The sequence below is a fragment of the Bufo bufo genome, chromosome 5 (assembly GCF_905171765.1).
Source record: "Bufo bufo chromosome 5, aBufBuf1.1, whole genome shotgun sequence".
Lineage (NCBI taxonomy): Eukaryota > Metazoa > Chordata > Amphibia > Anura > Bufonidae > Bufo > Bufo bufo.
In genome coordinates this window covers 172,321,211-172,338,927 of record NC_053393.1, presented here as the reverse complement: position 1 = coordinate 172,338,927, position 17,717 = coordinate 172,321,211, and the positions used below count along the sequence as shown (strand labels likewise).

The 17,717-nt window shown below is 40.4% G+C and overlaps 1 protein-coding gene across 1 annotated transcript in view; it reads right to left on the bottom strand.

Moving 5' to 3' along the window:
* PTPRM (protein tyrosine phosphatase receptor type M) overlaps window positions 1–17,717 on the bottom strand; it is an 855,321-nt gene that overhangs the window by 533,303 nt on the left and 304,301 nt on the right. Inside the window, 2 exon segments of the mRNA XM_040434446.1 lie at window positions 3,920–4,213; window positions 15,639–15,813. Of these exon segments, the coding sequence (XP_040290380.1) occupies window positions 3,920–4,213; window positions 15,639–15,813 (469 nt within the window).

Here is a 17,717-nt window from a genome sequence, read left to right as displayed (position 1 = left end):
AGCCAGGTACGGCGCAGGCGCGAGATTTCGAATTCGAACAGCGCCAGCAGAGAAGGATTCCCTTCCCTGGCCCTGTCAATCAGCATGCCGAGGGGGCGTTATTACGAACGGAGGATGCGGCAGCTACCAGCAAGTAGCCGCCCTACTTGCTGGTAGCAAGGTAATTAGCATATTTTAAAAATCGTTTTTTAGCTAAATCTACTGAATCAAAATGATTAATTTTATTATGTATCAAGAGATCGCACTATAGGGATTATTATTAATGAAAAAAAAAAACTGTTTAATGGGGTGACAGAAACCCTTTAAAGGGTTTCTGTCACCTAAAAAATGGGTATTAAGCTGGCTGACATTAGCAATGTGCTAATGTCAGCTGAACATAACTATATTAGTGACATCTCCCTGCCTGAAGCCATTACCGAGAAAAACAAACTTTTCTAATATGCTAATTAGCCTCTAGGAGCAGGGGGGGGGTGTTGCACCTGCTCTTAGAGGCTCCGTTTGCCCACCTATTTTCACGCCCCTTCTTCTCTTGATTGACAGGGCCAGGGCTGCGCTGCTCTCCCCCCACCGCGTCTAATGTGAAAATCCCGCGCCTGTGCCGTCCCGTTCAGTATTGGGCGCAGTCAGAAATTTAAATGGCTAGAGCAATAGGTCTGCCACTCACCATACACCAGTACTGGAAATAACACAGGGAATGAAACTATTTTAGAGATAGCTCTTTATAAATGAGAGCAGGGACTGACATTCAGATGACCAATTTGCTAAATGTGTAAGTGGGGTAGTCATCAATATATACAGTACTGTGCAAAAGGATAAAATGCTGCAAAGAATGCTTTCAAAAATAGAAGTGTTAACAGTTTAAATTTATTCTGCAACAGGACAAAGACCGCAAACATATATGTCATTAAGGGTACTTTCACACTAGCGTTATTATTTTCTGGCATAGAGTTCCTTCCTAGGGGCTCAATACCGGAAAAGAACTGATCAGTTTTATCCTATGCATTCTGAATGGAGAGCAATCCGTTCAGGATGCATAAGGATGTCTTCAGTTCAGTCTTTTTTACTGTTCAGGATGAAGATAATACCGTAGCATGCTGCAGTTTTATCTCCGGCCCAAAAAAACGGAACCCTTTTTTTCCATAGGAATGTATTAGTGCCGGAACCGGCATTCAAAATACCGCAATGCCGGATCCATCCTTCCGGTCTGTGCATGCGCAGACCGAAAAAAATGTGAAAGAAATAAATGCCGGATCCGTTTTTCCGGATGACACTGGAAAGACAGATCCAGCATTTCAATGCATTTGTAAGACGGATCAGGATCCTGATCAGTCTTACAAATGCCATCAGTTGGCATACGTTTTGACGGATCCAGCAAGCAGTGACGGCGACGGAACTGCTTGCCGGATCACTCTGCCGCAAGTGTGAAATGTACCTAAGAACTATCTTCAGTAAAAAAGGAGACCTGGAAGTGATTATATGGCTCTGACAGAACTCGGATCACAACATCGTCTGGGATTACATGAAGAAACAGAAGGATTTGAGCAAGGCTACATCCACAGCATATCTGTGATTGGTTTTCCAAGATGTTTGAACAACCTCCCTGAAGAGATCCTTAAAAAACGGTGTAAGTGTACCTAAAAAAATTGATGCTGTTTTGAAGACAAAGGGTGGTCACATTAAATATGGGTTTGATTTAAAAGTCTCTTTTGTTCATATACATTGCATTTTGTTAATTGATTAAAAAGAAACTATTTTTTGAAAGCAGTCTGCAGCATTTTCCCCACACCTACCTAAAACATTTGCAAAGTACTGTAGAACTCGGGCAATCTCTTTAAAAGTGCCTGAAGAATCTTCTAATAGGAATAATAGAGGAAAGGCACACTATAAAATAGATGCTCCAGATTTGAAAGTAGTTACTAAAACAATTTCTGCAGGAATTCCATAGACAGCTGAGTACAGCGTTCAGATCTCCCATAGAAATGAATGGAGTGGCTGTGCGCATGCCCGTTTATTTTAGGGCACTCCATGGGGTGTGGGGTCCCAGTTCTTGGGATCGTTGGGGTTCCCAACGTTGGACTCCACCGATCTAATAGTTATTTCGTATTCTATAAACAGGGGTGAACTTCATATAACTGAAATACCCCTTTAGGTCTATTAAGATGTGCAGTAACAGCTCAATCACTACATATTAACCCTATAGGAGATAATATTTGCCTTCATCCCAGAGATTCATTTATTAGTTGTGCTGCAAGAGTGGGGTACGAGGCTGAACCAATAAAAAGTATATTAACTGTGGTGATTGATAAATTATTAATAAATGTCATGACACATTAGAATTATTATTTGCTAGAATATTAGATTATGTACAAGTTTAGATTTCGTTTACTGTTCTGTTTAATATACTATTCTTACAGAAACAGAGAATTGCTAGGCAAAAGTAGCACAACTTGTTTATGGCATACTAAAATGCAAAAAAATGCTGCTTTGATCGACAGGGCCAGGCAGTGGCAAAGCAGTGAGGAAAAGGCTGGCCCCAGAATAGAGTGGAGATTGGGTCCAAGAAGAACACTGGTGATGTCCTCATTGCACCAAAGACCTAATTTACCTATAAGAAAAAGCATCATAACTCGGGAACTGAGCCTCAGATCAATAAAAGAAAAACAGCGTTTTTAATCAGGTGAACCACAATGTGGTTATGCAAACAGCTGGAAAAGGAGGCCGCTGGTGACAGATTCCCTTTAAATGTAAAACGTGGGGTTAATATGTAGGTTGAGTACAGTACATGACGAGGTTACTTGCTATTAATGTGAGGCACATAGAGGTCCAACAGTCCAAACTGATAAAACCATGTGCTGGTACTTGGTGGGGTCAGTTACTATTAATGTAAGGCACATGTAGATACTAGAGTAATATCACCACGTGCCTTGCATTCATGAGTGAGAACCATAATTTATGTCAGAAAATGGCAAGTTGGCGATATTGGGGTTAATGAGTCACATTAAGCCAAATGCTGCTGACTGGTACTTACATATTTCTTTTGCCTGCCTTTAATTCAGGCTGGCTAAGTAATTCTCAGTCCTAATACCTGATTGTCTGCTGCACATTGACAACTGGGCTGGCCTAAGTTAGGGAAGGGACTGGAATCTCGACTCAACACTGTAGGACAGCACTTGTCTTCAGCGGCACTGCACGGCACAGTCAACCGAAAACTGAACCCTCCACTCCCACACGTATTCTCCCCCTCTCTCCCTCCATGAGACTACCCCATGTACCCATCTGCATTTTCATTGGTGGAGCAGTGGCCAGCGGCTTCACAGTCCCTCCCCGACACCTCCCCTAAGCTTTTTCATTGGTGGCATCCATTTTATATAAAAAGATAAATGCATACATAGAAATCTACATAAAATATTCACATATGGGCCATTTAAGTGCGATAAAAATGTTGATGGCAGTGAAACTTTAAGAGAAATGTACTTCTGACCAGGCTATTCTTTAAGTGTTAAATAATAGCCTGGATAGATCATAAAATGAATTGCTCAGAAATTGTATGAGCTATGCCAGCTGTACCTCTTTTCAGTTACAGTATGTACAAGGAGACAGTAAAACACTATGCAAGTCATATAATTTAAGATTGCATTATTTTAACCAGAGACAGAAAATCTTCCTGTAAGCCAACAATGCATTTATGTATGTGCCCCCCACCCTGCTTCTTCCCGTAAGGCTTGTAACAATTGAGAGACTTAAGATTGCACTGCACAATTCACGTAATGCTTCATTTAAAACCCCTATTCATATAAAACTCTTATGACAAAATATGTCAGGACACACAGGGCTTCAAGGTCACAATGTACTAACACCAATGACTTTGGAAGAAGCTGATGTTCTTTTAACTACAGCAATGAAATACTCTTCTACTCACCAGCACATTTGGTCCTCGTCCTCAATGCAGGTCCAGGTGATCCAGTTCCACCATCTCCTGGTCTTGTCAAGAGGACACTTATCTCATATTCCGTGTCAGGGTCGAGATGTCCAATCTTATAACTGGATGAATCCACAGACTGGATGTCAGACCAGGTTCCGCTTGTTGTGCGATACTCTACGTCTCGTTGAATGATGGGGCCATCTCCATTAATTGAGTTTGCATTGAGCTGTATCCACAAATAAGTCGCTCCAACAGATGAGAGTTGAGGTGGTGCAATGGGTACAGGTGGCTCTGCAAAAAAAAGATCCAGGATACATCAGTATGCATCACTCGTGTAGATTTTACAGTGCACCCATTACAAGCTGACTTAAAGTGTACCTGTACTTTAAAAGAACTGTCACTATGACATATCAAAGGTGTTGACTGGCGGAGGTCCAGGTGCTGAGACCCTCACCGATCAGTAGAACTAGGGGAAGTAAGTGCTTACACGGAACGCTCTCTCTTTTTGGCTCATGGATTTTCTTTTTAGCCGTCTCCTGCAGCGAAGAGAGTGCACTCTCTTTCTTCTATCAATTTATGGAGGTCTCAGCACTCAGACTCCCACCGTTCAAAAGTTGTTGTTTTTTACAGGGACACTTTAATGTAGGGCAACTAATTTCTATTCTAACATAATAATATTTATTTTAAATTGATGACTATACTATTATAGTGAGTTCAGAAGGCTTTGTTTACTGACAAAATAGAGCATGCATCCGTGGTAAAAAAAAAAACGGACCCACGGACCGTGCTGAAACACTGATGTGTGAATACACACATTAAAATTAATAGGGATCTGTGCTGTCCATGGAGAAAATGTATGGCACACGTCCGTGAAACACTGACGTCTGCATGAAGCTTAAGAAAGTTAGGTGATCTATAGCTGAAATATCACTGTGTGTAAAGAGTAAAGAGGTTTTAAAATGTATCATTCTCATGTGTACTGTACCTTTTTGGAGATTTTTAGAGTAATCTACATCAGAACAAATCTGAACAAGGTGTCAATGTGCCTAGTCTTGAAACATGAGATTATCCAAGGAAGTGAACATGAACAAACTATCTGAATCTTGACTTTATTTTCAAACATAAGGGTTTTCAGAAAGCAAAATGCTGTCTATTCCGATAGGTTTTTCCTGAACATATCATACCCATATGGGGCACACTATCTCTTTTATATAGAAAAATGAATTTCTGTTGGTTATTTATGCACAGCCAAATGACTGGACCAATCTGCACATGTCGTAGTTTTATTCCGACCGCCTCTCGGCATGTTTGCTGTGCTGCCGCCGAAACTCCAGCCCGCCTCCATTATAGTCAATGGGGTTGAATCGGACCTCCGGCGGCACACGTGCACTAGCGGCAGCACAGAAGGATGCCGCTAGTGTGAAAATAGCCTAAATTATACATTTCACTGAATCTTCTCCCATAAAACCATATATCAATCTGCTCAGCTCCTCCTGCTTTATAACATACTGCCTGCAGGTTACATGGCATATTCATGGTTGCAGGTTCTCTTTAAGGGTCACTTGTACAGTTATGATGCACTCAGACGACATCTTTAAAATAAATTGAGGGTTTGGGGCATGATTAAGGTAAAGGCAAATCTCTAACTGCTTCTAATTCTTCACTTTGTTTAGGGAACCATTACATGAAACTAAAACTTGAATACAATTCCAATATGCAATATAAAATCAGCCCATATGATCTCTTTTTAGCCACTGGCTGTTGTCCTAGCAATGATTGAGTGAATGCTATGTGCAGGAACCATGTGCTGTAAACACTTCCGTATCAACTCAAAATCATTTAACATCAATTTAAGCGATTAAGCTATTTCTTGAACCAGGACACAATACAATGCTTCATGGAGAATCCTGAGGCAAGAGTGCAACCATGCTGAGAGATCAGTTAATTACTTTCTTGCTTCCCTCTATATATTAAGACTGTTGAACTAAGATGCAAAATGCAAAGCCAAGGTCGAAAGGGTTACAAGTATTACAAATCTGCTGCAATCTTTAATTTGTGGAAACCCCAGAGCTACTGGCAGCCACTTGTGCATAATGGGTAAAAGAGAAGCAATGAGGCAGTGCTATCCTGAAGGCTAAACAAAGTACAAGGCCAGCTCATTCTTAGAGAAAATAGATTGGCCTAGATACATGTACCTTCTGCTATTATAAAGGCAAAGTATAAATGCAGCATGAACAGTCCAACCACTGGGAATTAAATCCCATAAACAGGGGTCCCCAAGTCCCCTCTCTGAGTGGAACATTAGTGAATATGTTGGTCCACCACTCCATTCACTTCTGGGGACTGACGAAGACAGACATTTTCCAAAAGCATGTAGTTACCCTTTCCCCTTCTGCAGACTGTCTGTTGATGTTCAGAAGCCTCCTTAGCTCAAGAACAGTCTAAGTGTAGAAGACAAAGTAGGGGGAAGTGGGGGAAGAGGTTGCAGATGCTGATTCTCAGTCAGTGAAACAGCTCGAGGGGAAAAGTGGAGGTAAGAAGGAGACATCTGACTGGCTCAGAGAACATAACAGAGTTTGTACATCAAGCCTGTAAAGGCCTACCCACTCAGCAAACGTGGAGAGAGAATAGGAAACCCATGATAATAAAAGCACAAAAAACAGGTTACACTTTGGCTATGCACCCTATAATTATTCATAATAGTATACATTTACAGAGTGATTGTGATTTCTTTTTTAGAAATGAAAGGTACACTTTAAATACTATACTCGTCAATTTCGTCACTAGACATTGCCTAATAGAATGTTATTTTTAAAATCACTTCCTTTAAGACCGTACTTATCCAATAACTATCGTGCAGAGTTGTGAAGAATCTTATTTCCCTAACCAGCACACATCACGATAATGAAATAGTATAAAGTATGACTTGTGCTCTGTGAACATATGCTGGTCTAATGTATTGTGTACTGAGCAAATGCCACCTATTGCTCAATCCCACTAACGTATGCCACACTTGCTGACTTGCAAAAGACTACTTTAATCCTGGCTGTGAAGTTCTAGCCATGGAGCTATCCCTGATAAAGTCCAGGTAGGTTTGGTAGCATGTTCCTCAGGAGACACTGTGCTCTAGATCATAGAGCTACGCCAGCTAGTGGCAAGTGAGACTGCTTGAGAGATGGGTGACGCAACACATTTTGGAAGGAATGTTCACAGAGAGAGAGTGCAAGTCATACTTTACTGCAGTGACACAGTGTGCTGTAGCAGATGGTACTCGACTTGCCGCACCAGAATTTTCATATCACTCTTACATTTAGAACAGTCTGTATCATACATCATCAGCAGGATACTATGGAAAGGTATAAATTCCCTGCAGCACTGGATCACTCCTACTAGCAATTTAAAAAAACAATATATCATGAAATTGTTGGCAATGCGTTAACAGGCACATTAAAGGGGTTGTTCCATGATTAAACATTAGTTTAATATGTTAGGTCACATACAACATAACACATTTCAAATGGGAACTTTTCTGCTACTGTAATATGCTGTACATTTTCCTCTTGCAAACTCCAGATGTGCGATCTAACAGTAAGTTTTTATTTTTTCATGGGATAACTATTTTAATAGCAAAGTAACTGATGGGAAGAGCTGCTGGGTGTGAGCTCCTCTCTGGTTTATTGGTACAACCTCCACAGGTAAAAGGGAGACTCAAAACAGTGCCCCAAAATGACTCCACACTTCATCAATATAGAGGTCTAAGAGGGACCACAGCTGCAAGACAAGTAGAAGAACCTCTCAGCACAGAACCGTTTAAATGTGTCACTTTGCTGAATTCAGACATCTGAATAATAATTGGGAGGCATTTTTGTATCACTTTTATTCTAAAGTTTGTAGTAATTTAACATAATTTGTAAGGCTGAGAAAATACATCCATGCAGTTCAACCTATTATCCTTTAAAGTTGATCCAGAGGAAGGCAAAAAACCCTCATGCGGTAGCAGCCAATTTTCTGCAGCTAAGGAAAAAAAATCCTTCCTGACGCCAAATGTGAATAAAGTCAATGATTATCTCCAGTAATCTAGTTACTATAACTTAAAGGGGTTCTGCACTTTAATATAACTGATTATCTATCCTCTGGATAGATCATCAGCTTCTGATCGGCGGGGGTCCGACAGCCGGGACCCCTGCCGATCAGCTGTTTGAGAAGGCAGCGGCGCTCCAGCAGCGCCGCGGCCTTCTCACTGTTTACCGCCGGCCCACTGACGTCACGACTAGTATCAACTAGCGTGGGCGGGGCTAAGCTCCATTCAAGTAAACATAGCTTAGCCCCGCCCACGCTAGTTGATACTAGTCGTGACGTCACTGGGCCGGTAGTAAACAGTGAGAAGGCCGCGGCGCTGCTGCCTTCTCAAACAGCTGATCGGCGGGGGTCCCGGGTGTCGGACCCCCGCCGATCAGAAGCTGATGATCTATCCAGAGGATAGATCATCAGTTAAATTAAAGTGCAGAACCCCTTTAACATACCAAGAGTTCACGATCACAACCTCCTCTAGTTGTATGGTCTCAGTGCTTTTACTTTTTTGCTGTAGAAAGATTCCTGTAGACCCCTGCTCTAGCTGAAGAGGATGCCACCTCTCTATAGTCCTGGGTATAAATAGATGATGGGATAGATCTCTGTACTGACCCCTGATATATATTTACATAGTTATTAGATCTCCCCTCAGTCGTCTTTTTTTTTAAACTAAATAACCCTAATTTTGATAACCTTTTTGGGTACTTCAGCACACCCATTCCAATTATTACTATAGTTGCCCTCCTTCAAAGGGGTTGACTCAATTATTTTTATTGATGACCTATCCTGAGGTTGGGTCATTAATACCAGATCGGCGGGGGTCCGACACCCAGCATCCCGCCGATCAGCCGGTTGAAGAGAAGGTGTGAGCCGTACCAGTGCTGCTTTCTCTTCATAGTTTACCTCCTCGCCTTCGCAATAGCAGTGGTGAGCAGGTGTAATTCCACCTAAGCCATCCCATTCATTTCAATGGGACGGCTCGTTCCTATTCAAGTGTATAGAAACAACCCGTCCCATTAAAATAAATGTGAAGGCTTAGCTGGAATTACACCTGCTCACCACTGCTATTGCAATGGTGAGCAGGTAAACAATGAAGAGAAGGCAGCGCTTGCACATGTCAGATCCTCGCCGATCTGATATTGATGTCCTATCCTGACCCCTTTAACCACTTTAAGTACCAGGTAATTTTAGTTTTTGCATTTTAATTTTTTCCTCTCCAGATACAAATAGCCATAACTTTTAAAATATTCCATTCATATACCCATATGAGGGTTTATTTATGGGGGATAAGTTGTATTTTTTAATAGCATCATTTCATTTACCATGTCTTGTATTGGAAAATGGGCAAAAAATTCTTTGTGGGGTAAATTTGAAAAAAAAAAAAAGAATTCCGACAAGGTTTTTTTTTTAGGTTTTGATATTACGGTCTTCACTCTGTGCTAAAAATGACATGACATCCTTATTCTGTCGCTCAATAAGATTATGGCGAAACCAAATTTGTATTGTTTTTTGTTTCACTACTTTTAATAAAATAAAAACCTTTGAAAAATCTATTTTTTGGGACAGCCATTACTTTTTCATATTTCTGTCTAAAGAGCTGTATGAGGGCTTGTTTTTTGCAGGGCAAACTTTAGTTTTTATTGATACCATTTTTGGGGTACAACTTTTTGATCATTGTTATTATTCATTTTTTTCAGGGGGATAAGGTAACAAAAAATAGCGAATCACTTTGTTTTTTTTCAGTGTAAACTGTGCAGGAAATTTTTATTTTATTTTAATAGTTCAGACATTTTCGGACGCGTTGATATCTGTTATGTTTATTTTTTATTTATTTATCTTTTGATTCCTTGTCCCATACACCATAAGAGAACTATTATTGTGATTGGGATTCTGATGCTCTGCCTGCTGAGCTGTGGCTCGTTCACAGCTTTGCAGGCAGATTACCAGAACAGGGCTGAGAACCTTCAGCAGGCCTCAGGCTGTAATGGTAACTAATCGGAGCCCTGCAATTTCACTGTAGGAGCTCTGATCGAAAGGCAGAGGGAGCCGGCCCCCTCTACCTAACTCCACAGATGGCATGATAGCTATTGATAACCGGGTTTGGCATCATTGCCGATCCTGGTAATTGCGACTGGACGCCCACTGTACTATACGGCCGGCACCCACCATGTATGCAGTGGGCTCAACGCAGCGGCCCGCTCCATACCTTCCCTCAGCCACTATGACGTACAGGTAAGTAACAGTGGCTGAAGGGGTAGAACCAGCTAAAGCTCCACTATGTCTTTCTCGTGCACAGGAGCCCATAATTGTACACATGTAAATGCTGTTGGCAAACCAACAGAAGTTGAACAGAAAATTATCACTTGCTGGGGAAGATGTAGCAGAGGTTATATTAAAAGTTATATTCTAAGTAACTGTTCGTGCAACCCTCAAAGGATTCAAGGTTATATGTACTTCAAACTATGACAATCTATTCCTTGTAACAAAAATAATATACTCATTGTCCTCTCCAATATCTTCTTCACTAACTAAAAACCACTGACAGAAAACCAGACTAGTCCATTAACAAAGTCTGCTAACATTCTGCTAAGTATCATCATATCTAAGGCTAAACCAAGAGAATGTCAGAGTAAATAGTAAATGCACATTAAACACTAAAGTACAAATTAAGATATGGGTCCATCAGGATCTTGCTATCTGCATTCTAGCAATTTATGAAAATGTTATCATATAGAACATAAATGGAAACATTAACATTAAGAAGAGTAGACTGAGCTATTGAATTCTACTTTCTAAAGCCCAGTGCAGCTCCCCTGCCCTCCACTCTTTCTTTACACCGTCTGTCCTTTAATGTTTTTAGAGGACAATTTAACTGACAATCCACTAATACTTCTGGAGAACTGAAGATATTATACGGCGTACAGTCCTAGCTAAAGCTTTATCTTTTAATGTCATATTTTTCATGTTTGTGATAAAGTAGACCATTTTATCGTCAAATAGAGCTTACTCGGTTCTTTAACAAATACAAAGAATACATTTACTTGCGTTCTTTTAAAAATACAAAGAACACTGCAGATCTTACTATTTCAAAGAACATATAAGAAGCCAAGGTTTCAATAAATGCCTCAGCTTCTTATAGCAGAAGAAAAAAGTGGTGTTCCGATATTATCTTGTCGTCCGGCAGACTTAAAATGAAAATGACTAAGCTGCAGAATGAACGTGAGGTTTTTCTTCTTAGAAGCTACAAAGTTAAGTTCTAACGGAAGAAGCTGAGCTTTGAATAGAAGTGGGTCACCGGTGCTACAGATGGCTTCCCCTACATGCCCTCTCTTAAATGCTGAAAAACAGCTTCTAAAAGCTGAGAGACACCTAGCTTTGCCTTGCCTGAACTCAATAAGTAGGGTGAACCCTGCAATAATCGGATGTCTGTTCACAAAGCACTATTAGAGTGCTCTTTGTCTGGTTAATAATGCACCGGTGGCCATACCAGTATTAGAAAAGTTCAGCCAGTGAACCATATGTAGAAGTCCAATATGCTTCTCCAAATGCATCAAATCAATACTGCCCTGCTGCCTGCCTTTTGTTCCCATATACTTTAATAAAAGCTTGAATAAAAGGTCTGCTGCAGTCTGGAACAATCCAAAATTGGACATCATAATCTACTATTCCCATCTATACAAAAATACAATTACATTAGATGAGCTCAGGGCACAAACAACTTTTCATTCTTTTTTTATACTTCATAGAGGTTAGCCAAATCCTAGACTGGCTATCCATGATGGAACAGAATGGAAATATGAATGCTGATGTGAACGTGGGCTAGGACACTATGCTTTCAAAACGTGGAACCACTTGTACTTGCAAGGTACCGGAATAACCTGTTCTCCACTACAGGGAGAGGATCACCGACACAAACCTCTCACTCATAAAAAACAGCCAACAATAAATTCTGATAGTGGTGTCCTAAAGATAAGAGTGGAGCCAACCAGAAAGCAAAAGAAACAATGCAAAGCTTCCAAATATAACTATAAATACAAAAATTACTGCAGCTACACGGAAGAAAAGATATGTCCCAATCCCTACTATAGATCGCTTACCTCCCTCAACCATGCAGAGGGATAAATATATATGTATGTTGAAACACACAATGTCATTTTCTGATGACACATTGTCTTTAAATTGAAAGTTGAACCTTATATTACAATGTTAAGAACATATGCCTATTTTTCTTGCATGTATATTATTCATATAGTTTATACTCTTTTTCTTTTTTACTCTTCATATATATTTAAAGGGTTTCTGTCACCCCAATTTTCACTATTAAACAGGCTGACATTATAGATGTGAAAATGTCACCTGAATTTAACTCTGCATTTCTTTTATTTAAGTATGCCCCCGTTTTCGTGTAATTTTAACTTTTATTATATGCAAATAATCCTCGAGGAGAAGGGGGGGGGGGGGCATTGCACCTGCTCCTAGAGGCTCCGTTTGCCCACCTCATTTCCACGCCCTTCTGTCTTGATTGACAGGGCCAGGCCAGCGTTAGTTCTACTGCTGGCCACGTCTCCCATGTAAATCTCGCGCCTGCAAGTACTATAGGCTTTCTCACTGCGCCTGCGCCGAATACTGAACGGGACGTTTAGTATTCGGCACAGGCGCAGTGAGAAAGCCTATAGTACTTGTATAGTGAGAGAACAATTCATATATAGCTAAAAGTTGTGGTCTACAGCGCAAAGCATCCTAAGGATGTTACCTGCTCATGAAGTGAATCTTTGGATAAGCTTTTCTAGATTAACCGCAAATCCTGACCTTCCATAGTGCGGTCTAGATTTATTACTTGCCCTGAACTGGTTTATATGCAAATTCAGCAATAAAATTTCTTAATAACCTTTCCATGATTCTCAATGAAAGAGAGCACATTTTTTTCTTGCAGCACCGATACTATAAGGTTTATTAGAAAGTAAAAGCACTGTAAATATTTTTTAATGAAGACTTAATTCTTATTTTTAATTTAGTTTTTCATCTAGTGAATAAAAAGAAGGAAATAAACAGCTCGGGATAATTCATTTGTTTATTACCTGCAGTTTCCACCTTCAATAAGATAAGACATTCATTTTCAGTGAAATCCACTAAACAATCCTACAAATGCACGACAATCAGTCAACCATACAGCAACAAGATTTGCTCTGTAATTATTGTATTAACTCTATGAAAATCCTAAAGAGAACCCATCACTATGACAAATTCCTAGTGTGATACCCTAAAATAGAGCTAATGAGTGTAAACAGCCCCCAAAGTGCATAACATGATCTCGGCAGCAAGTACTTTATTTTCAGACCTGGATGTTTAGTAATTATAACTTTACTCCCTAGTATAATGATGCTATTAGGATGTTATACTAATGTCTATATTTAAAAAAAGTTTGTCATAGTGACAGGCTCCACTTCAAAAAATACCTCCAGGGACAGTTAACACCTTGCTAATGTCTGGTCCATTTCAACATTTTAGTAATTAATACACTATGTTAAGGATAGGTCATCAACATCTGTAGCCCAAAGAACCACTTTAGGCCTCTTTGCACATGACCGTTCCATGCATTGGGGACTGCAATTTGCGGTCCACAATGCACGGGCGTCATCAGTGTGGCTGTCGCAGACGGATCCAGACCCATTCAACTTGAATGGGTCCGTGATCTGTCCGCACCGCAAAAAAATAGAACATGTTCTATTTTTTGCAGTGCGGAGGCACTACGAAGTGCTTCCGTGGGGTTCTGTGCCTCCATTCCGCACCGCACCTTTCAGACTGAGCACCCATTCGTCTGTGATGTGGTGCAGAAATGGCTGGTGTCCATATATTGTGGACCCTCTGTTTGCAAAGGTCATGTGCATGAGGCCTTAAATTGATAAAGTGATTTTTTTTTTCTAGTTTTGCGAGTCATGTTAAAAATATCCTTGAATATTGTGGTTTTCACACTGACCACTGAGCTCCCACAATAGACTGACATTTCCTGTTCTGTAGAGATTAGTTTCTAATTAGTCTTATTATCATCAAGGGTGGGATTACACACTGCAAACACCAGTGCAGGAGGGGTTAATCCGCTGGCATCGGCCTTTACATCAATGCCTGTGGATACAGCTGAGGCCCGGCTGTCAGTGACTGCCGGGCCTCTGCACTGATCCGGCGGGCACCGCTCCAGTGCCTGCCTGATCGGGATGATGTACTAGCACATCAAAATGCCAGAAGTCACTTCCTGCTATGACGTACTAGTACATAAGACGGGACATGAAATGGAGGGACACAGTGGAGACCACTGATCATTTCAAAAATATATATAATTAACATAAAAAGTTAAACAATGGGTCATTTCCCATACATTCCCTTTTAAACCCGCAAAAAAACATTTAAATGGTATTGTTACTCCATGAAACCCCTAGAGCTTCTGCAGTCCTCGTCTGTGTGAATGCTTTCCACTGGCATTGTATTTTTCATAAAATGTGAGTCATTCTCAGAAATACATCTCTCTTTTTTCAGCCTTAGGGTCCATTCACACGTTTGCAATTTCGTTCCGCATTTTGCGGAACGGAATTGCGGACCCATTCATTTCTATGGGGCAGCACGATGTGCTGCCCGGATCCGGAATTGCGGATCCGCACTTCCGGGTCCGCAATTCCGATCCCCCAAAAAATAAAACATGTCCTATTCTTGTCCGCAATTGCGGACAAGAATAGGCATTTTCTATTAAGTGCCGGCGATGTGCGGTCCGCAAAATGCGGAACGCACATCGCTGATGTCCGTGTTTTGCGGATCCACGGATCCGCAAAACACACACGGACGTGTGAATGGACCCTTAAAGTGTAACTGTCATATTTTTTTTTTATTTGCTAGTTTATTAGCGCTAGGCATGTATACCTGAGTTGGTCTGTCAATGATTGCCAAAAGATCTATAATTACCTTTATAATAACAGCTTTCATTAATGTCCTCTGTCCCTTTCCACTGCTCCCTTAAAAGACCGTTGCTATGGCTCATCTGTCTCCGGCTAGGAAGACAGAGGGGCGGTCGTTCACACTGCATGCCTGCATTAGGCTTCAGAGTGAGGAAGCGTGTCTCTCAGTAATCCAATCTGATTGGCTGTCAGGAAGCTGATGGCTACAGCAAGTGTTTATGGGAAGTGAGGGAGAGCAGTTTTGGCCTCACAGAACTGGCAGAGGTGCCATGTTGAGAAGGTCCTCATATGGTAAATGTTTAAACAGCCCTAACTAAGAGAAAAACTCAAGGAAAACAGTGGTCTGTGAAGAAACTAAAGATTGCTTTATGCATAATGCTGCTGCAACAGCAACATATGCTAAAATTAATTTTTTTATGAAAACATGACAGTTACCGCTTGAGTGCAATGCTGTTCATTGTTCCACACAACTACAGCTCATGTCCTGGTAGAAGAATATCTAAGATGTAGAGATCTGAAAATGTTTTGTTTCTAGAGAATGCTGGGTACAAATCACTTAAATGTAAATACATGCAAAAAAAAAAAAATCTCACATACTTTAAAATGTCTACCTTGGAGAGGATTTGAATAAAGAGTAGGCGAGATAACCTTGACATGAATAGAAAGAGCTATGTATAAACACATATTACATTGTGGAGTACCTTTAACAACCAATTCAGCATAGTTTGAAACTCCAACTCCGCCTTCAGTACGGATCATACAACGGTAATTGCCAGCATCTCTCTTTGTTGTGTTCACCACATTAAATATGGCCACAAATCGACGATCATTATTCACGGTTATCTCTTTTAATGGCGCATCTCTTCCATTTACGCCCTGACAAGAAAGAGAGGAAAGAAAACATATTCAATTTTTGCATTTTCCATAACTGTACACTGAATATTCATTCTTCTGTTCCCTGAAACAGATGTTACCACAGCAAAGAATAGCTGATTGACTGCTTTGTTGTTATTATGTGTACCCTGTTTTTTCAGACATCCAGCTGGCAATGCATTCAAAATAAAGGGGACATATTTATATCAATTCAAAGAAAAGACACGTTCGCTGGCAGTAACTCTTTCTGACCAATAGTATGAAAACTGGATGTTAAATCAGATAAAAACACGTGTGACATCATTAAAACATAGTACTGCTTTACAATTACCACACATTCATTAGAGTTGACATTTCAAAATATTATTTTTCTTAAGGTAGCCAGAGAGCTACAAAAATGTAAATGAAAGCAAACAGAATCTGCAGAAGATGGCAAGAAATAGAGTTTAAAGGGCCATTACTAGGCAGTCAACAGAGTTCAGCATGCATCTGTTTCCCAATGACTGAAATGTACATTCTTTCATGAATATTGATAACTGTACTGAATCCAAATGATTTCCTTGGCATATTGTCAGTGGAATTGCTGGACATTTTTATCTGTCACCATTGCTTATAGATGGCAGTTAAATAAATAGAAAAACTGTATAGGATTAAAGGTAAAACACTGTTCTCTTTGTAATAGCTCTCATAGTAATATGTGATGTTTTATTTTTTTTTTTGTGGGGGTTGTTGCAGCTTGAAGAGGCTTTAATTATAAAAAAAGAAAACAAAACATAAATTGGCCTGGTTTTTGTTAAAAATTTTGTATGGTTTTCCATGTTTCTGTTTACATTGAATACAGTCAGGGAACTGTTCTGACATCAGGATCTGTAGCCCTCATCTCTGAACTCCTGACAGCTGATAAACATTTATGATAGCTAAGCCATTATCAGCTTAATAGAAATATGGCTTAATGTTTATGACGTCAGGAGTTTAGGGATGAGGGTTATAGCCCAAGATGTCAGAACCGTTAACTGGCGGAATTCACTGTGAAGGCGAGAGCCTGCCAGTTTGCAAACATACAGAAACTAAAAGCTATACAGGAAAAAGAGGTTGAACATTTTTAGTAAACACCAAATTAAAAAAGATTTTTAGCCTACAATAATAAAAATGCAATAATAAAAAAATTGACCACAAAGATTTTAGGCATGTCATCAATTCTAGTCTGCAGCGGGGACAGTAGCCATGGCACTGGAATGATAGTAGTGTCGCTCTTCAGATACAGAGTGTTATGCCTCCATGGCTTTACGCTATAGATGAAATACTGGTAACAGTATGTTTCCTCCACAGAACAGCTAAAACAGAAAGTTCCACCTCTATCTGTTGTATGTTCGGCTAATCCCACTAACTCCACACTGGGGAGAGAGCCGGCCTGAGTCTGGAGAGCTCAGTAAGCCACACTTCTGTCCATTGGTATAATCAAACTGCATTATCAGGGAACTGTAAAATGCCGGGCTCAGACTCTGAATGTCCACGGAGCATGTGTCAACTACTCTATTCACACAGGGTGAGTAGAAGTGCCATCCCTAGTCCTGCCAACTTACAATCAGGAGATTGCAAGTCCATATAGTTGCCTTCTTCGTCTAAGGCTACTTTCACACTTGCGTTTTTATTTTCCGGCACTGAAAAGGGGCTCAAATCCGGAAAATAACTGATCAGTTTTATCCTAATGCATTCTGAGCGGAGAGTAATCCGTTCAGGATGCATCAGGATGTCTTCAGTCTTTTTGACTGATCAGGCTTTTCAGAAAACCGTAGCATGTTATATTTTTACCTCCGGGCAAAAATCCGGAACACTTTGACTGAAAACCGGATCCGGCCTTTTTCCCATTGACTTGCATTAACGCCGGCGCCGTGTGTTCCGCCAAA